The following is a 19850-nucleotide window of genomic DNA, read 5'->3' as shown; positions in this document are numbered from 1 at the left end:
TGCTTAGCTTTGTCCATGTATACATACACACATGTATAAAGAATGAAGAAAACTCTTACCGTTTATTAAGATTGTGATGCGAATCTTAAAGATAGCAATCAGATCAATTTTGCAAGTGCAATAAATAAAATCGAGTCGCACACAAAAGCAAGTGGTAATAAGGAAAAAAATGGTGGAGATGGAGACTTCTTCATAGCTCATAATTCTAAACCGACTGATGTCTAACAAAATCTAAATATAATTTCGACTCGCAACGTAGTATAGAACATAAATCCACTAGTAGTTGGTAGTCTGTAGTCAATTGGAAATTTTGTAATTAAATTGATTGTAAAAAAAAAAAAAAAAAAAGATTTATAGGCAATCATCTACTTGATCGAGAGGGACTTGTCGGACACTATGATCAAGCTTATGATGGAGTCGACGTAAAGGAAAGTTTAGATGTGTGTATGCAAGTGCTGGTGAATGATTGAAGCACAACCAAGACGGAAAGAAAAACAACAAGTTGGGTGAGCGGTTGTGGTCGTTGTTGGTAGCTAGAAAATATATTAGTGATTAGAATGCTACTAGTAAGTGGTGATGATGATGTATCTATCATTCATGGCTGGGTAGAACCATGCTTTCAGTGGTAACCTATATAGAACGGATAGATGTGCACAGTTCACCAGAAAAAAACATACTTAATAAGATTAGATGATTTTATTATATGAAACTTTGGTAGGGATAATCCTTCCTTTGGTCAGTATAAAAATAACTAGGGACTGTTGAAAAGGCAGAATCTGCATTCATGAGTTAAGGAGCACATATATAAATAACACCTTGGAATCTACTACAACAACAGCATATAGCAAAAGCCACACGAGAAGGCAGCAACCTTATCAACCCACCTGCATCTTTCCTAACATAGTTTCAAACTTCTCACACTTCTAATAAAGTAATTCCAACTAATAAGGACAAATTTTGCATAAAATAATTTTTTTTTAAAAAAAACAGTTAGTAATGAAAATAGGATAAGATAAATAAAAAAAAATACTAAAATTCAATTCTAAAAAAGGTAATTCCAACTAATAAGGATAAATTTTACATAATTTTTGTTTATATATATATAAAGAGTAAGGAAGGAAAATGGGATAAAATAAGAACTAAAAAGCATGAGCACATTCAAGGATAAAAGAATGAATCCAAAGGACTGAACCAAACTTATTTCAACAAATAAGGTCAAATTTTGCATAAAATAGAGTTGTAATTGAAGAATTAAAAAAGTGAAAAACCAGCATGAGCACATTCAACGATAAAAGAATCCAAATGACTGAACCAAACTTATTACAACTAAGTTGTTTTCCGCTGCTTGGACACCAATCAAGCTTATTGCACAGCGACGATATGACCATCACACAGACCAACTCAAACCGACGAGGGCTTGGTAGATGAGCCCTTCACATACGACTCTGAAACATTCAGACTTATATGACTTGCTATGATGACAGCCACAGCAAACGCAAATGAAAAATGCATGTTGTCACTCTTCATCGGATTCAGACTCTGCACTCTGAAGCCACTCCACAAAGGGCTTCACATTTTTGAATACCTGAGAGTTCTTGCCACCTGCAGTACCTTCTTCATACCACTTAATTATGGTCTCTTCTTCCAGGATGTCATCATCGTAAAGTACTTTCACAACAAGGGCAACTTCTTTCACAGCTTCTGGGCTACACTTGCCACAATAGGCTTCGATAGCATGGAGCAGAAGCACCTGGGAGTCTTCACCATGGACAGCAGCAGCAATGTACTTCTTTTTCTTCCCAACCTCCTTGGAAAACCCTTTCCCCACTCCCTCAAAGAGAGCTTCAAAGAGAGCAGCCATAACCTCCGGACGAGATGCAGTCAGAGAACCCAGAAAAGTCTGCAGCTGGCTGGGGGTAGATCCCTTGTTCAAATTGTTTCTGATCTTCCCTAGCAATGTGTCATAACTGTTGGATAGGACAGCATTTTGGCCTGCACCATTTTTCTCCTCGTGTTTCACACTGCCATTGGTAACTCCCTTGTTTACTTTTTCTGTTTTCTTCTCTGGGATGGACTCACTGGTTGAGAGCATTACCATCTCAGCTGTCACAGAACTCAGCTGTTCCTGGATACGCTGTTGAGCTGCCTCCAATGAGGTATCTGTCTGCCACTGGACATCGTCATCATCAGCAGCAGCATTGGCAGCAACATTTCGACTGCCAAGAGGGGAAGCTGAACAATCCTCATCAGAGCCACCTCCAGCTTTCTTCTTAGCAGCGGTAGCCTTTGAAGAGGTTACTTCCTTGGTAGAGGTGACTCCTTTCTTCTTTGCTTCCTTCTTCAGCTTCTTCTGTTCCTCATCAGCAGTGTCGCCTTCTTTCATCCTCTCCTTTTCAGCCCTCCTCATTCCCTTCTTCTCCTTTGCTCCCTTCTTCTGCTCAGGTGGGTTCTTCAGAATAAAGGTGGTCAGCTTGTCCCTCATATCAACATCAGACACAAATCCACAGGCTGCACATTTTAGGGTTAACATCTGGGTCTTGGTGATAATAATCTCTGTCTCAGGGTTGCCACAACCATAGCATTGCACATACTTCTTAATAAAATTCTCAAGCAGACCAGCAAGCTTAGCAGTATCATGGGCCCCATTAACCAAAGAAACCCCTGTCTTATCATCAAATTTAGACTGTGCCCCCAACTCACATCCAAAATATTTTGTTGTATAAGAAGCAGGCCTAGCCAGTGCTTTAGCAATATCAACCATGTTCACAATGTTAGTCTTGATGCCATTGCCACGACCTTCAATTTTTGTTATCATCTTAGGCATCTTGTACCTATAAAAGGCATCATCGCTGTTTGAAGCACCGATATTCTGCAAAGCCATATTCACTAAGCTGATTCTTTGGTAAGACAAATAAGGTCTGTCAAAGGTAGCAAGAACTGATAGTGGCAATGCTGTCCTTTCCTTTACAAACACCAGCAAAGTCCCCCGTGATCAGAAGAGGTTGCGTGCAGTAGCAACCCAAAAGTGGTGCGGAATGCTGATGTGACCTGTAATGCATGCAGCTAAAACTCCCCCAAAAGAGCCTTTCCCTTCTAGCGGTCGGAGAATATTCTCCAAGCAATCCGATTAATACCAAAAAGAGAGAGACTTGCTCAGACATAAAAGAAGCTTCAATGTTCACCCCCTCGACTTTGGCAATGTGCAATGGTATTAGTTATGGCTTTTGACTTCCTAAATCATTGTTGACCAACTATCATTCAGTGAGAAAAAAAGGAAACACTTAACAGATCTAACAAACAAAATGTAAATGTGTCATATGCAGTGCACCGATTTATAAGCAAAACAGAGTCGAACAGAATCCAAAATATGAGACCAAGAATACTACAATGTTCATTTGGTTCTAGTTATTTTGAGTGAGTGTGTCATGCCTAGCTGAAAACACCTTGATTGTATTCACAAAGTGCCAAAGTAGGTAAAATCTCATTAACAGTATAATTGGGTTATTAGCTGCACAATTCCTTCTAGAACTTTGTGATCCCATTAAATACATCATGGCCCAACATCTAACAAATTTGACCGCAGATGTGTAATTCTGTCGATTGCCTGATTACTGGAGAAGCCATTGGCATTTGAAATGATATAACATCTTTTGTTGAAAAAATTCATCCACAAAGCAAATGGAAAACATGAAAACCTAACAAAGAAAGCAAGGTCAGCCACATTGGTAATTAAATTCAGATGCAAATAGAACAAAATGAATGCCTGCAACACAAGAAGAGGGAAAGGACAAGTCTGTAATCATATAACTAATGAAAAATATCCAGTGTACCCATGTAAATTGCCATATCCTACTTACCCCCATCTGCTTTGTTTAAACAATGGAAAGTCTGAAATCATATATCCAATGAAAAATATCCACCGTCTGTAATGAACTTCCAAAATCATGTACACTGAACTTAGAAGATATTCAGCGACAAACTTTCAAACTAGGTAAAATAATATCCAGTGCATATATGCCACAACCATAATCAAAACTTCCTGGAATAGAATTTGCTGTCAGTTAATATAGAAAACTCCAGTTTAACACTATGGTGCTCGGCTATAGGCCAATGCAGTACAGGAGATAGGTGAATGGTAGGTCTAGAATGAGAAGTCCTTCCACAGTTTGAATTTGAGGTAGCTCAAAACAGATCATGCCAATCAGTTACCTGAGAAATACGGCTCATGATGTTTACCACTATTTTAGAGACCTACGACTCCAGTTAACTGCTTTTGCGACTCCACCATTAACCTTCATCTTTAATCTTCTAGAGCAGATGAGGTTACAAAATCCAAGCGCTTGTTGATAATTGATGTCTACTTACTACATCTCTCCAGCATTAGCTCATGGAAATCATTAGCCATCCTCCATGAATGATAAAGCAGTTTACATCAGATTCATTGTGATAAAACATCTTTCATAATACAAACAACCTAAAGAACTTTGTTGTCTGAACGAAATAACTTTTTGCTTATCACCAACTATAGATATAGACAAGAAGTGTGCCCATTTGAGTTTTATTACCACTTTCTAGAGCTTGATTAGTACAGTTACAGAAAAAAAGGGACAAACATTGGAAATTCTATGACAATGAAGCAATCGCAGACCAAAACATAATCATGTGGAATCACAAACCAAAATATATCCAACGCATCAAGTTGAGCTACTGAAATTAGACCAATGAATTTAGCAGCTATCAAAGGAATAAATTTGTCAAATCCCGCCCTCGTTCAAAGCACCTGTTACCACAGATATTGACAGGACACATCATATTATACACATTCAAACATAACCAAAGATTAGCCAGGCCTAAGAGATTTATAATCTAGAAACATAAACTTCACTATACTGAATCATATACGCATTAAATATTAAACAATGGCAATATGCCGATCCTACCATACATCAGTTTCCATCTCCCATATATATCAACATCAAATAACCATAACAACCATAAAAGAAAGAACCCAGCTCTAATCCAGCCATGAATCGAAATCTCAGTTATATCTCTTTCCATGTAAACAACGCAAAATCAAAACAATCCAAACACATCAAGATTCAAGAAACTCGAAAAACAGACTATCACAATAATCGACACGGTCGATCAATCATTAGATCATCCAATCTCACCCATAACAAAAAAACAACAAATAAATAGGCAACAAGAAGAACACAGAGGACAATCGGATCCAGCTGAATCAGATATTTCCAACTCAAGATCGAACGTCGAAACCGACAAGAAGGAAAGAAGCGAAACAGGGCGATAGACGGAGCAGAGAAGGGACTCATCTCACCTCGGATGCGATCGACGGCCAGATCGACGATCTGAGCTCGGAGGAATGGACGGTAAGAGAGGCGAGGATTGGGCAGATTTATAGGAGGGGGGGGTACCGAAGCCCTTTCCCTGAAGGATTAGGGCACGTCAGCGTATGCCATCCGCCCTGTTGGTTTGCTATTAACGCGGTTTACCCTCGGCGTAGGTTTCTGTAGGCGGTTGCGGCGATCGCTTGCATCAGGGTTGAGACGCATTCGGATGAACCATCGTGATGAGCTTAATGGGCCTAGTGAAGGCCGCGAATCAGTGATGGGCCTCTTGGGTTATGCCTCATTTGGGTTACGTTGCTACGTAGAACGGTCAAAACGATCAAGTCGACATGGTTGACGTGGCCAACATTTATAGATCCATAAAATACATGATTCATTCCACCATTGAGAAAGGATGAATCCCCCTAGAAAAGTTTAGGGGGTGATCTGGCTTCTCACCATCCACCGTTCAGAAAGGATGAATCACCCCACAGAGGTTTGATGGGTGACATGGCCACCCAACGTTTGCGGCCGAAGTCCACGGTCAACGAAATGTCAAATTATCGGAAAGACTTTTTTTGGAGTTTATAATAATTCTAAGGTGATTTCCGTAAAAGAAATTAAAATTCCTTTCGTCGAATCTATGGACTGCAACTAAATAAAATTCAGGCTAAAGCCAACTCGAACAACTCAAAACATCAAAATGTGCAAACTAGAGAGATAAAATTGACCTATGAGATGTCCTAATTATTAAGATGCAGTGAATCGCAAGAAAAGGAGTTCTAAAGAAATATTAATTCACTCCATGTAATTCATTAATCAAGAAAATTATGCAACTGGTAAAAGAAACATATTAAACCAGAAGGTAAGAACCACTAGAGAAACAAACTACATGGTTCAGTGACTGGTACAAAATACACATTTGGATATAGTTTGGAGTGCAAATGTCTCATGCAAGAAAGAAAAGAGTCGCTGCATATACTTATCATCGTGCCAAGAAGATCTGAGAGTTCATTTTTGGCTCTCTCGGAAGAAGATAAAAAATCCGGCCAGCATTAAAACAAAGAAAAAGCTGTCTACGGAAATGCAATTTTTCTTGATCGCAGGTGGTCCCATAGGCTATATCGCTCCAGTTTCTGAATGAGGAGAGAAATTTCTATCATGACGCTGACTCCTTTGCAATCTTCTCGGCCTTGGCGATGACTTCTTCGATACCTCCAACCATGTAAAATGACTGTTCGGGTAAATCATCGTATTTCCCATCCAGAACACCCTGCAAAATCATTATACAGAATAATCATCTGTGACAGAAACTCGTACCATGGCACAAAGGAATTTAATACATAGAACTTAAACAAACTAGACCATCCCAACTAGAAACTTAGAGAGATTTGCAAGTAATGGGCTAAAGATCTCCCCCGAAACTCTTGATCGGCGAGGTAGCTGCTCTTGATGTTCTTGTTTGGATCGAGAGAAAAAAATAGTAAAAATTATTCTTTTGTCGCTAACCGGACAAGTAACAACAACATAAATGGAATAGCTAATTCTACCAATTCTGTTGTACTGACCATTCTGTGAATCCTGCTGATTGACTAAACAGATATATTTATTTGACTAGTTGATTATATTTATTCTCCATCCAAAAATCCTAGTTGGTCATATTTATTCTCCATCCTAACATTTTTAGATATCATGGCAAGTTGTACTGTCCTGTATATTTGGGGTGCATGGAATTATAGCTCTTGGTTATCATCCTAAAAATGTTATTGAGAAAACAACAAAAAAAAAATACATATACATTCTAAATGTAATCCACATGTAACTTTTTCAAGTGGCATAAATAGATCATTAGCAACACTGATCACTGGGAAAAAAAAATGTTCGATGGAAAGCAAAGATTTCAAGAAACAAAACATGACACAAATATATATATATATATATATATATATATATATATATATGCAACAAATAAGTTGCTACACTTGTCATATTATTCTTCACATGAACTATTCACAAATCCTTGGTTAGTGAGAAGTTGGAATTAACCAACGCCAACATCCAAACAGAAACTTGTAGCTGGATAATTCTAACCATGCCTGGCAGTTTTGATCTATATCGTGTCATGTAGATGGCAGTTGAGTCCAAGCACCATAGTGTCACGGACAAACTTCTAAACAGGATGTTTGATGTAATGCTTATGTATGTCCGTGTCTTTTGGTATGTTCATGCTTTGCACAGCATGTAGAAAGACGACCGAAGACTTAATAGTCCCATTTTAGTTGGTTTTAGTGGCCGCTTTAGGCTTGTAAATAAAGATTGTGTCATGTGGACACTTGTGAGAAATAAAGATCACATCATGAATCAGTAACACTGTGTAAAGGTAGATTCCTAACCTGGAAACTGTTCACGCTCTCCTTCAATTCGACATATTTTCCAGGTGCACTAGTGAACACTTCAGCAACATGAAAAGGCTGGCTCAGGAACCGCTGGATCTTTCGAGCACGAGCAACAGTCGACTTATCATCTTCACTAAGCTCATCCATTCCAAGAATTGCAATAATATCTTGGAGATTTTTATAATTCTGAAGAACTTTTTGAACACCATGAGCAGTGTTGTAGTGTTCTTCCCCTAACACATGTGGAGAAAGCATTCTTGATGTGGAGTCAAGAGGATCAACAGCAGGATAAATACCAAGCTCGAAAATCTAATGAGTCAAACATAAATGTTAGAAGAATCACATCAAATCATTAAATAATATTAAGAACTCCAAAAGAAGGTATTATTATAGACAACTATGTTATCAACCTGTCGCGACAACACAGAAGTAGTTGCTGGAGCAGGATCTGTCAAATTATCGGCAGGCACATAAATAGCTTGCACTGAGGTGATGGAACCTTTCTTTGTTGTCGTGATACGCTCTTGCAGTCCTCCAAGATCAGTAGCAAGAGTTGGTTGATAACCAACAGCAGATGGAATACGACCAAGTAAGGCAGACACTTCAGAGTTTGCCTAGGTAGTTGAAGATATATGAGAAAATATTCTGCTAACAAACAATTTCATCATGAGGAAAAACACACCTGAATTCATAACTTACTTGCGTAAACCGAAAGATGTTGTCAATAAAGAGAAGCACATCTTGTCCTTCAGCATCTCGGAAGTGCTCAGCAACTGTCAGCCCAGTCAAACCAACACGCGCACGAGCACCAGGGGGCTCATTCATTTGGCCATAAACAAGAGCGCATTTACTCTCACTCTGAGGTACAAAACAATTAGATCACAAACACAGCTTCAGGAAGGCAACAAAGGAGTGCAAAAGAATAGAGGCATCAAAGATAATGAGATTTCTCAAGCATGGACCTGTTTGTCTCCAAGCTTAATGACACCACTCTCGATCATCTCCCTGTACAGGTCATTACCCTCACGAGTACGCTCGCCAACACCAGAAAAGACAGAAAAACCACCTAAAATCCAAAAAATTAACAAATATAACAATTAAAAACAAGTTGGAAACTTAAATGAATATATCTCAACAGGACTAACCATGAGCCTTTGCAACATTGTTGATCAGTTCCATGATAAGTACAGTCTTTCCCACACCAGCTCCACCAAAGAGCCCGATCTTTCCACCCCTTTGATAAGGTGCCAGGAGATCTACAACCTGGCAATTTCAGAGAAATAAAGACTTCTGTTTCTGGAAAAAAATTTAATACTACGACTGGATATGGGGGAAGAGCATTAAAAAATTACCTTAATTCCAGTAACAAGAGTTTGTTGTTCTGTTGCTTGTTCAACAAAAGCAGATGTCTCACGATGGATGGGAAGGAAGTGACTAGTCTCTGTTCATAAAAGAGAGGATTATACATCAGACAAATGAAGACAGAATTTGAAGACATTATTCATTAAAAATATTATCAAACTAGAACAAATTGACACTCTTACCTATTTCACCCTTCTCATCAATTGGTTCCCCAATAACATTCACGATCAAGAGTAGTCCTACCGACAGGAACCTAACAATTTAACCAACCACCATAAGTGTAAAAAGTCAAGAATCATATGAATCAGAGTCATCAAGATTATATATTTGTCAAACAACAATCAATTTTCTTATTGATGCCAATTCTACAAGCAAATTGTCATTACAAAACCTCTTGGAAAAAATTAACAGAAAATTTTGAGCAAGTCCAGCAATAAACAGCCAGACATGATTAACCTGCCATGCAAACCAACCTAGAAGCATCTACTTGCTTACATAAATGCAAACCAAGTACAAAGGAAAGAATTTTTTTCTTATAGGACACAGCTGCCATCCTTGCAAGTAGAGAAGCCAAGCGCCACGGCAGGTGGGTTTTACTCAATCTGCATCCATCTTACCACTCAAAAATCATACCCTGTACCTGCCCTAAGCCTGACCCAGATTAAGAAAAATCAGACCATTCCCAAGCTGCACAAAAACTAACAGTATAGGGTTCCACTGACTAGCCACGAGATACATATTTAACTTTATCTAACGACGAAAGCATTACTTTTTCAAGCATTATCGTCCAATTGGTTGCTTCGTCGCAAGAAGACATCGAAGATACACTGAAAGATGTTGTTGTTTTGATTATGCAGTCATTTCAATCAAAGAATAAGGGATGATGCATACAGTGATAGGAGATCCGGTGTTGAGAAACCTCTGGCCGCGTACAAGACCCTCAGTACCGTCCACGGCGATGGTCCTCACCATGTTCTCCCCCAGGTGCTGCGCGACCTCGAGGACCAGCCGGATCTGGTTGTCGAGCACCTCCAGCGCCGTCAGGATCGGCGGCAGCCCCGCATCGAATCTGACGTCGACGACGGCGCCGATCACCTGGCAGACCTTCCCAATCGCGCCGGCGCCAGTGAACTCGTCCGTGATCTTGCCGCTTGGCCCGGCGGGGGCCTTGGCCGGGGGCGGCGTGGGCTGAGAAGCTGCCACGGATGCGGTGGCATATTCGACAGCGCGGGAGAGGAGGAATGCAACGGGGGAGGGTCTCGGAGCGGCCCTATAGATGGGGCAGGTTGCAGCGGCGGATCTGAGGGCGGGGCCCCGGCGGGTGGATGAGCGTAGGAGCGAGGAGAGAGGCGGTGGGAGGCCATTGCGGCCAGGCGTAGACGACACAAGGAAGAGAGAAGGCGGTCAATTATATTCCTTGTTCGCGGCTCAAAAGCAGAGCGCCGAGGAGAGAGAGAGAGAGAGGAGTGAAGAAAGCGGACGTTAAATGGGCGAGTGAAGTGGAATTATGGAATCGTTGGAGTCCGGCCGGTTCGGGGTTTCGGATTCCCTCCAACTAATATCGCAAATGGGCACCCATCCATCGTCCTTCCGCACATCTTGGCCGCTCATCTCATCCATTAACCATGCTTTCGACTTGAACTTACTCGTAACGTGGACGATCGAGATACTGTTTCTAATAAATGGACGGTCGGGATAGAGAATTAGACCCACTGTGTGTGATTGGTTCATATATATATATATATATATATATATATATATATATATATATATATATATTCCAGAGGATGCCAACTCCGAAATACAGATTAAACTCAATAATTAGGACACCAAAGTCGATTAAACTACATATTAAATGGAACAAAATGGATTATCATTACATGAGCTTTTTATTGTGTATTAATCCTTGTAATACCAAATCATACTGCATACTAGTCCTGAATTGTTACAATAACAAGATAGGCTATATTGTCCAAGTTTGGATATGATCAGTTAACAAACACTTAAAAGACTGCGATTGGAAAGATCTAAATGGCCTACAAGAAATATACACTGAATGTAAACAGTAATGTCATATGTAAAGGAGATGTGCCTCATATTTTGATACACATAATTTCCCTGGTGAAGATAAAACATGCACAAGATGATTGGATTAACGACCTATTAATTTGACCATCCATGCACCACCCAAGTAGAGACCCAGCAGAGGCCCTGCCAGTAGCATCTGCGTCAGGGGATCGGTCGATGGGGTAAGAATGGCAGCGGCAATAACGGCACCAACCACGACGTATCTCCAGATCGACAACATTTGGTCCCCGGACACCAGACCAACCTGCCCTAGTAGAAGCTGGATAACAGGAACCTGCAAAAGCAAGATTGTTCAAGTATGCCATGCATTTTTGCAGTAGTACACGCAGAAAAAATGATGGAATTAAAAGTGTGTTTTAAGTTAATAGTCTGCAGCAGCTAACATGGAAAACATAACTTTACAGGATCATGAAACATTACCTGAAAAGACAGTCCTGTGCTGAACATAAGAACGAGAACAAACTCAAAGTATTGATCGATGGACCACAACGACTCCACGGCACCTTCCGCATAGTTCACGAAGAAATTCAAGGCTGCAGGAGTTAGAACAGCATAGGAGAATGCAATGCCAGCATAGAAAAGGACAGAGGAACCCAAGACAATGGGTCCTAGGAACTTCCTCTCATCCTTTGTTAGACCAGGAAGAACAAAAGCTATGATCTCATAAAGAATGACAGGACTCCCCAGAAGAAGACCACAGTAACCAGATACCTGTGTGACAAAAAACATACTGTTTAAGCTGGCACAATCACATCTATCAACTTGACTGATATCAAACAAGAAACAAAAAGAAAGCTAGCTGAAAGTTGTACAGAACATCTAAGAAGTGAGAAGGCAAATCACAGAATAGAAGTGTTAAGCTACAGATGCACTATTCTTTTCCCAAAGACTCAACAAACCATTCCCCACCATCAAAAGAACACAGAATAAGAGTAAAATGGATATGTTTATAAGTCAATGATATTCAGCTAAGGTCACTAAATGTTAATAGTGATTGCTGAGAAGAATAGGCTTCTGAACATAAGAATGCTTACTAGATGTGTCAAAGGACAATGAGCTTTTGTAAGGAACAAGAAGCAAAATTCATGTGGTCATAATGCACAGAATATCTATAGCATCAACTTTGAAAAGACTGGCACATCTAGCTAAACAGCAATCATTTCAGTTGTAAGCATCCAAAAAATTAGTTACGGAACCTGAAGCCATGGAGAAAACACTTTACCTTTAGAGTGGTAAAGAAAAATTCTCCAGGTGATAACTGCAGAAAGCGAACTCCTTGTGAACTAACAGGCTCTTCAAGGAGTATGATCAAATCCTTAGAAAAAACAAAGCAGCCTAACATAGCAGCTCCCAAAGCCAAAACTGAGACAAAAATTCTCTCGCGAAGCTCTTCTAAATGGTCAAATATGCTCATTTCTTTATCATCTGGAAGAAGCTCTTTGCTGGGATAGAGAAAGTTATAAACAGAGTTTTGCTCACCATCCTGCTTCATACTCTGCAATGGATCTTTACTCATGTTTTCAGCTGCACCAAAAGCAGTAACTGTTTTAGGCCAATTTAAACTTCAAGAAAACTGATTTTGGCCGCAGGTAAATACTTAAGAGGAAGCTGTATGAAATTAATAAGCTGAGGGAAGTGACACTGTCATGCATGAGATGTAAAAGAAAGTTCAAGTCCTAGATTTGTAAAAGCTTGCAAAAGAGTTATTTAAGTCACCTGAGCCTGAACATACAACAGTGGGTGCAGAATGCTGAGATCGACCAAGTCATGTTGAAGAAAACAACAGAAAACTGACATCTAGGTGTTAGTTCATACAGATGGGAAAAAGAACTCCCACACAATTTTCTGAGGGCTAATAGAAATATGAGACAGCTGCAAACTTGTGCTTGAATCTCAAGATTGGAAGCACAGCATTGGAGGTTGTGCACTTGCAACAGAATGTCATGGAACTACAGCCCTTATTCTCAAGACAAGGGCATCTTTTCTTGGTTCCTTTTTCCCAATGCCACACAGGGAAGTGCCAAAAAGTATATCACATTCAGAGAAGAAGGTATACAGCCCTAATGTCTCCAAACATCTAATGATATCTTCTATAATGTACTAGATCTACAGGCCTGTCTCAATTTCTGATCATATGTAAGATTGATCATATTTGACATAGCAATGAATGGTGAATCATAGCACATATCCTATAACTTCTAACCACAGCATGACCAGTCAATGCAAACTGATATCCTTCAAAGCTGAAGTCATACCTAGATCTCCTTAACTGAGAATTTGCCCTCTCTTTCAAGTTTGCAGTGATAAATATTTATGAATGCAAGAACGACAACAAGCTTATTTCAATTCCAAATGGATGAGTTTGTATCATCTCAAGTTCTCAATTAAGGGACAAACATGTCATAATCATGGCGAAGAATGGCTTTGATTGGCCAAAAGGTCAAGCTTACTAATACTATATTCAGCAATTCCTCCGTCAGCTGAGTAGTGGAGGATCTCCAGAAATGCAACCTTTGGCAAGTGTTGCAATCAATTTGTACAATAGGGAAAGCACCTAAAAGAGATGTAGATATACAACAGCACACCTGCTCGGTAATCCAATAAGCATTGTAACATAGATTGGAAGAAGGTAATGATTGATGTAAGTAGAACAATCAACTCTGAGGCACATTATGTGACCACTGGGTCAAAATTAAATCCAGTTTTGGTTGCAATTGCAAGCCAGTATTCAACAGTTAGAATTTACAATGGTGTCCATTCTGAATCATTTAAGTCTTCGACCATTTGCCAGAGAAAAACAATTTAAATCCAAGAGGCACTACTATTCACTATGTGATTTCTGTATTTCAAATTTAACTAACCAAACTCACAAGGAATAGCTACACATATCGGCTTGAGATATGATCATGATGGAAGGACAAAAGCTGGTCAAAAAGAAGAGTTTGTTTGTTCACTCTGGAAAATTGGTTTGGTACATATTAACCTCATCAATCAAAGGCCACTGGATTGGATCTGTTGTTGCTATGTATTATGTCACCTAATCAGAAGTCAGCAAAAGATGATAGTTGTCAATATCATTTTCAAAATAATAGGCTTCCCATAGTGAGTGCACCTTCAATATCACCATCAAATGAATCAACACCTGCTCAGCTTAGACTTCTCTAAATGCACAACCCTCTTTTCTTTTTCATCATTGAAGCTCTAATCCTGCTAGCTGTAATGGTAGAAAAACCATGCGTTGAAAGGACTCCATCTGACCGTGGTTAACATACCAGACAGTGTGAATGGCAAAGAGCACCATACTGAGTATGTCAATCCATGCTGGCTCAAGCCAATGCAACAACATGGACCTACACTTAGGGCTAGGTAAGCCAAAAACATGTGTTAACAAACAATGGACATATGGCACTTTATGATATGACAAAGGAAGCCATGTTTCTTACAAAAAGAACATCTCAGTCATCATGGGATGGCATGCTATACCTTCTAATTTAATTTCTTAAGGAGTTCCAATTAAAGCCTAATTCAAAATGTTCCAAGAGAGAGAAAAAATATTCCAACAAAATGAAGTAACCTCGGCTAGCTCCATTTTGTTTGACTTGTGAATCATGCAATGCTGCATATCTTGATTCCAAAAAGGATCAAACCATCAAATCCTTATTTACACTAGAGATATCTCATCCTGCTTGGAGGCATATAGTCTATCCTTCAATAAACCTGATGGCATACCCTGTGATATCCCCTCCAACGACAAAAAATGTTCTCAACCGCATGAAATGATACAATGGACGAACATGGGATGTGATCGCTCAAAAAACCGTTTGTTAACTTCTTTGTTCTATCATGATACTAGGAATTGAAGAGAGAATAAACTAAAAGGAAAAAATTCTACTCATTAGCAGAAATATGTTCAAATTATTAGCAGACAGAAATTTCGGTGTACAACCAGCTCAGCTCCACAAATGCCTCGGGCACTCATCCGTCACATCCTTTTTGGGCATTTCAGTTGTTAAGTGCTTCGGTGCATTATTTTCTTGACTCGCTTTAGGTTTTTCCAACCTAGGATTCTACTAGCTACTAGATGACATTTTTTTTTTTTTTTACTTTTGTAGTCCAACGACCGACTTACAAAAGTCCGCTGGCTGAAACTTATTAGATCATTCCAAATCCCCAAACTTTTAAGAGGACCGATAATGTACGAGATCATTACTTATCAGAATAGAACCATTCATGGAATGGCTGCTTGGAAGTGCAGCAACTGTTCTTCGAAAACACGAAAAGATGCAAACTTGGAAGCAATTCCGAGAGAAAAACCTCATCTTGGAACCAATAGAATGAAGAAAACGAAAGAAATTGTCGAAATATCATAACAAGAATAAAAAGGCAACAAAAAAGTAGAAAATGCTCGAGAGGGTACCGGGCCTTTCTTCGACCGCGGCGCCGACGCCAGCGGGGAGCTGCGTGAGCGGATCCTGCTGCTGCTGTTGCTGTTGCTGCCCCCCTTGCGGGGCATCGTCTTGGAGGAGGGCGGTGCAGATGAGGCGATGCCTGCTGGAAGGCTTCGGAGAGGTGATGGAGCTCCAGAAGAAGGACGGCGCGACGCTGATCCGCGCGACATCGCCCCAGTGGTTTGGTGGGCGGAGGCGGCGTCGCCGACAGCAGCAAGAGGGTTGCGGATGGGATGCAAGCGAAAGAATCGTGCTACCCATCTCTCTCTCTTCTCTCTCCGGAAGTTCGTTTTCGTTTTCGCTTCGTTTTGGGAAATTAGGGGGTTCTTATGACGGCTTTCTCTGTGCTCCTCTTATTTTTGGGGTATTATTATTATTTTCTGTGTCCGATATTTTTTTCGTGACAACTCACGAAGGAAACACGTGCGCTGCACGCTTCAGTAACCAGGCGATTCCATTGTTTTTTTACTGCACAATGCAATTAAGAGCCATCATTTTTTCCATTTTGTAATTTTATTATTTAATATTGACTTCTTAAGATGATAAAAATATCATGACTAGTTAATTCCTCTGTTACTCTCTTTTTTTTTCTGTTGATATATATGAGAGATTTTTATTGGTAAATATGTTTCCTATTTATATTTTTTTTTTATTTTTTAATATTCTTAATTATATAAATATCCTAACTTAATTCCAACAAACTCTTTCAACTCTTTTCTTCTCATTATTTTATTATTATTATTATTATTGTTAATGCGAGCAACGATATCATTATTATTGTTAATCAGGGGGAAGACGGATCGGGTCGGATTGATCAACCAAACCGCAAGACTGAGTTCACAGTTCGGATTCGGGTCAGAAATTGCACTCATCTGGTATCTTTTTCCTACCGGAGCTCCACCAAACCGACCCGTTAAGAGGTGCAATTGCAGCGCGGATCCACCGGCCGAAGGTGCTCATCGAACCCCTAAACCCCTCGGATGTCTTCCGTCACCACCCATGCCTCCACCATCACCTCCCTCGCTCCGTCGACGGGTGCCACCACCACCACCACCACCTCCTCTACCTTCTACACGAGGAAAGGGGCTTTGCTACTAGGCAAACACTCTTCTCAATCTCTTCCGATCATAAAGGTTCTTGCTTCATCACTTTCTTTTGGTTTCTTTGCTTGCTTTTATAGAGATTATTCGAGTTGTGAAATATGATCGTCTTTAGTTTATTCTCTTATTCTCATTTAAGAATTTTGTCGTATTTTTCTTCTCCTCTGATTATGATTTTAATTGCCCTTCGTCGTTAGAGGTATGTTGTAGATTTTGAACCCTTGCATGAGGTTTGTATGAGAGTGGACAAGCGAGAGAGAAACCTCTGCCTTGATTACAGTCTGCTGCTACGATATCCAAAAGGAAAGGGCACATGTCATATAGCCGTGCTGACACCTGATACATGCTTAAGATGAGATGGCGATCGGCAATAAGAAATGTTAATTGGTTTTGCTTTTCAATTTAGTACAATAATTCTAATTCCTTAATTATTAACTGCCTCTAGTTTTCTCCTTTATTTTCTTTTCTTTCTTAGTCTATTAATTGTTTCTAGTTTAGATGTACGTACATCTCAATCCTATAAATATAGCTCTTGTGCCATGACTACCAAAACAAAGTGAATAGAGTTATGTCTTAGCTTTTGGATGTCCAGTATCCTTGAGTGATTTCTTAATTTTCTTTGTAATGATTTGTTTGATATCGACTTTATGTTTATTTTGATTTGGTATTGTTTGTATCCACTTGTAATGTTGTTTTTCTATTAATTGGATAATGTAACCCCATCATAAATTTATCAGACGAACACTTACAAGAAAAAGTCTGCTTATTTTTCATTTGTTCATCTTGGACAAGAGGGAAACTTGTTGGACTTCATTGTATTGTAATTTAGGATATATTGTCTTCTTTCTTCTTTCAGGTTAGGGTTCTGTTATACTGGGAGTTTGCCAGGAAGAGATGGAGGTTTCAGAAGAAGTGAGAGAAATAAGCAGTAGTAATAGCGCGATGTGCCTTTTGACTGACCCTGAAGGGGAGCCTCTTGGTGCTCCTCTCTATCTCCCACAGAATGCTGGACCACCACAGCTCCAGGAAATAGTCAACAAACTGCTGAAGAATGTAATCTCAAAGATATCCTGTCTTTTTTTGCTTTTGATTATATTATTTGATAGTCTTGATTTACTTTCTTTTTCTTTGTTTTGTAATTGTCTTTGAAATTTTTGATTAGTCATGGATCCTCTGGTAAAGAAATTCACTTGTTTCCTTTTTTCATTTATTAGGAGGCAAATATGCCTTATGCATTTTACATATCAGTATGCCTCACCGTATTGACACATGATACATCAGTGCCGAATGGTACATATTGTACCATCGGCCAGTCGGTATATTGGTACAGACCCATAAGACGAATTTTGGTTAGTATACAACTCAACTGCAGTCTTTTGGAAAGTCATATGCATTGACCGATGCTCAAGAAGCCTCATGTATGATCTCTTAGAAGGTCATATCCAACTATTCCACTGGTATTGGCTCAAAACCAATTTTCTCCATTTTGTTGTTTGTCTCAGCTTACTATCCTTTAAAATATTCTGTTTATGTTAAAATCCTATTTTTACTTGTTAATGTTTTATAATATCAACTTTGGGCAGTTAACTTGACATTCTGATGTGCATTCATCATCATGTGCCTTGTGACAATATATATTTTGGGTACATTATAAAATGGCAGGGCCACAAGAAATCGATTACTGGTATTTCCTGGGAGCCTCTGCATTTGCAAGCTCCTTGTTGCCGTTTAGTTAGTTCCAGCAAGGATGGGGATGCACGTATTTGGGATATTTCTTTGAGCAAGTGTGTTGTTTGTCTCTCTGGTCACACTCTGGCTGTTACCTGTGTAAAGTGGGGTGGTGATGCCATGATATACACAAGGTATGCATTTCATTTGTATAATGTTCTATTGAAAGTTCAGTGCTTGTTTTTTCTTTAATTTCTATGTACCCAATACAAATAACAAATTTACAGATATTTCATACAAGTTGATAACTTGTAATCTGGTAGCTTCTCCTTTATTTTGTCAATGTTTTATTACTTTTTTAAAGAAATAATATATATATATATATACACATATATATACATATATATATATATATATACATGTATATATACATATGAACCCTAAATAGAATAAAAGAATTAGTAGATATGTTCTGCTCAACCCAAAATGGGAATGGGTTGGGATTATGAACTTATAATCATGAAATCGACTCGATCATCATATTATAAGTTCATTCCATACATCGGAATAGAGTTATGTATATTTTTATAATGAGGATGGGTCGTTTGAGCATATGTAAATAGATACTATGTTTACATATGAACCCTCCACATCAGATCCTGCATTGGTAATAAAGAATTCAACTTTGACAACTAGCATTGCATGACAAAATAACTCGCGATGTAGCATTTGATACAGCAGATACTACAAAATTAACCTTAAAGTATGATGGATGCATTAGCTTATGGAGTAAATGGGTGAACGTAGTGGACGAGACTCTTGCCGGAGTAATTGCATTAGCTTAAACAAGATCTTCCAGGTCATGTAGATGAGGTACTACTCTTTCCAAGAATCTTGATGAGTTTATGCACATCAAACTTCACTATTTAATGTCACATAAAGTCCTTTCTTCTTCTTTTTCCTAGGTTTTCTGTGTGGATTGGAGTCCAGATGGTGAAAAAGGAGCATCTGGTGGCAAGGATAGGCTACTAAAGTTATGGATGAACTAGGCAATAGCAAAATCAATGGAGGTTCTGGTATGATACAATTTGGATTATACTTGCACTTCCTACACCATAAATAATTACTGCTTTCTTCGACTTGATTGTTATCTCAATTTGCTTGTACAGCTAGCCCTTATTTTATGTGGTGGTATGACAGATTGCATGCCCAGTTAATATGTTTATCTGTTAATTAATCATACCATTGTTACTACAAATCTGCTGGCTGTACAATGAGCTCTTTGTCAGCAATTGCTGTTCATGGAAGATGGCAGATATTTAATTATGTGTCTACAAGAGCTCGGTATCTGTGCAAGAAGGTATAAGTGCAAGAAAACACACTTCAAAGTTCAATGATCACTGATGCATGCAATATCCAAAAATGCTTCTTAATTGAGTATAG

At 39.1% G+C, this 19850-nt stretch overlaps 3 protein-coding genes and 1 pseudogene across 3 annotated transcripts; 1 reads left to right on the top strand and 3 right to left on the bottom strand.

Moving 5' to 3' along the window:
- Nucleotides 1-1289: 1289 nt before the first annotated feature.
- Nucleotides 1290-2882, bottom strand: LOC135636325 (eukaryotic translation initiation factor 5-like). Its single transcript, XM_065148010.1, has one exon. The coding sequence runs from the start codon at nucleotides 2879-2881 to the stop codon at nucleotides 1517-1519; it is 1365 nt and encodes a 454-aa protein (XP_065004082.1). The 5' UTR covers nucleotide 2882; the 3' UTR covers nucleotides 1290-1516.
- A 3316-nt stretch (nucleotides 2883-6198) lies between these two features.
- LOC135635437 (ATP synthase subunit beta, mitochondrial-like) lies at nucleotides 6199-10507 on the bottom strand (annotated as a pseudogene).
- A 613-nt stretch (nucleotides 10508-11120) lies between these two features.
- Nucleotides 11121-15974, bottom strand: LOC135634579 (sec-independent protein translocase protein TATC, chloroplastic-like). Its single transcript, XM_065144962.1, has 4 exons — nucleotides 15609-15974; nucleotides 12414-12715; nucleotides 11612-11902; nucleotides 11121-11465 (listed from the first exon to the last, which is right to left on the bottom strand). The coding sequence occupies exons 1-4, from the start codon at nucleotides 15898-15900 to the stop codon at nucleotides 11256-11258; spliced, it is 1095 nt and encodes a 364-aa protein (XP_065001034.1). The 5' UTR covers nucleotides 15901-15974; the 3' UTR covers nucleotides 11121-11255.
- Nucleotides 15975-16603: 629 nt separating this feature from the next.
- On the top strand, nucleotides 16604-19836 carry LOC135636921 (notchless protein homolog). The gene is made up of 5 exons (XM_065149104.1): nucleotides 16604-16772; nucleotides 17596-17792; nucleotides 18402-18601; nucleotides 19189-19280; nucleotides 19373-19836. Exons 2-4 carry the CDS (start codon nucleotides 17634-17636, stop codon nucleotides 19250-19252), a joined length of 423 nt encoding a protein of 140 aa, XP_065005176.1. The 5' UTR covers nucleotides 16604-16772; nucleotides 17596-17633; the 3' UTR covers nucleotides 19253-19280; nucleotides 19373-19836.
- The last annotated feature ends 14 nt before the right edge of the window (nucleotides 19837-19850 follow it).

This window comes from Musa acuminata, chromosome BXJ3-4 (assembly GCF_036884655.1).
Source record: "Musa acuminata AAA Group cultivar baxijiao chromosome BXJ3-4, Cavendish_Baxijiao_AAA, whole genome shotgun sequence".
Lineage (NCBI taxonomy): Eukaryota > Viridiplantae > Streptophyta > Magnoliopsida > Zingiberales > Musaceae > Musa > Musa acuminata.
This window is presented reverse-complemented; position numbering and strand designations above follow the sequence as displayed.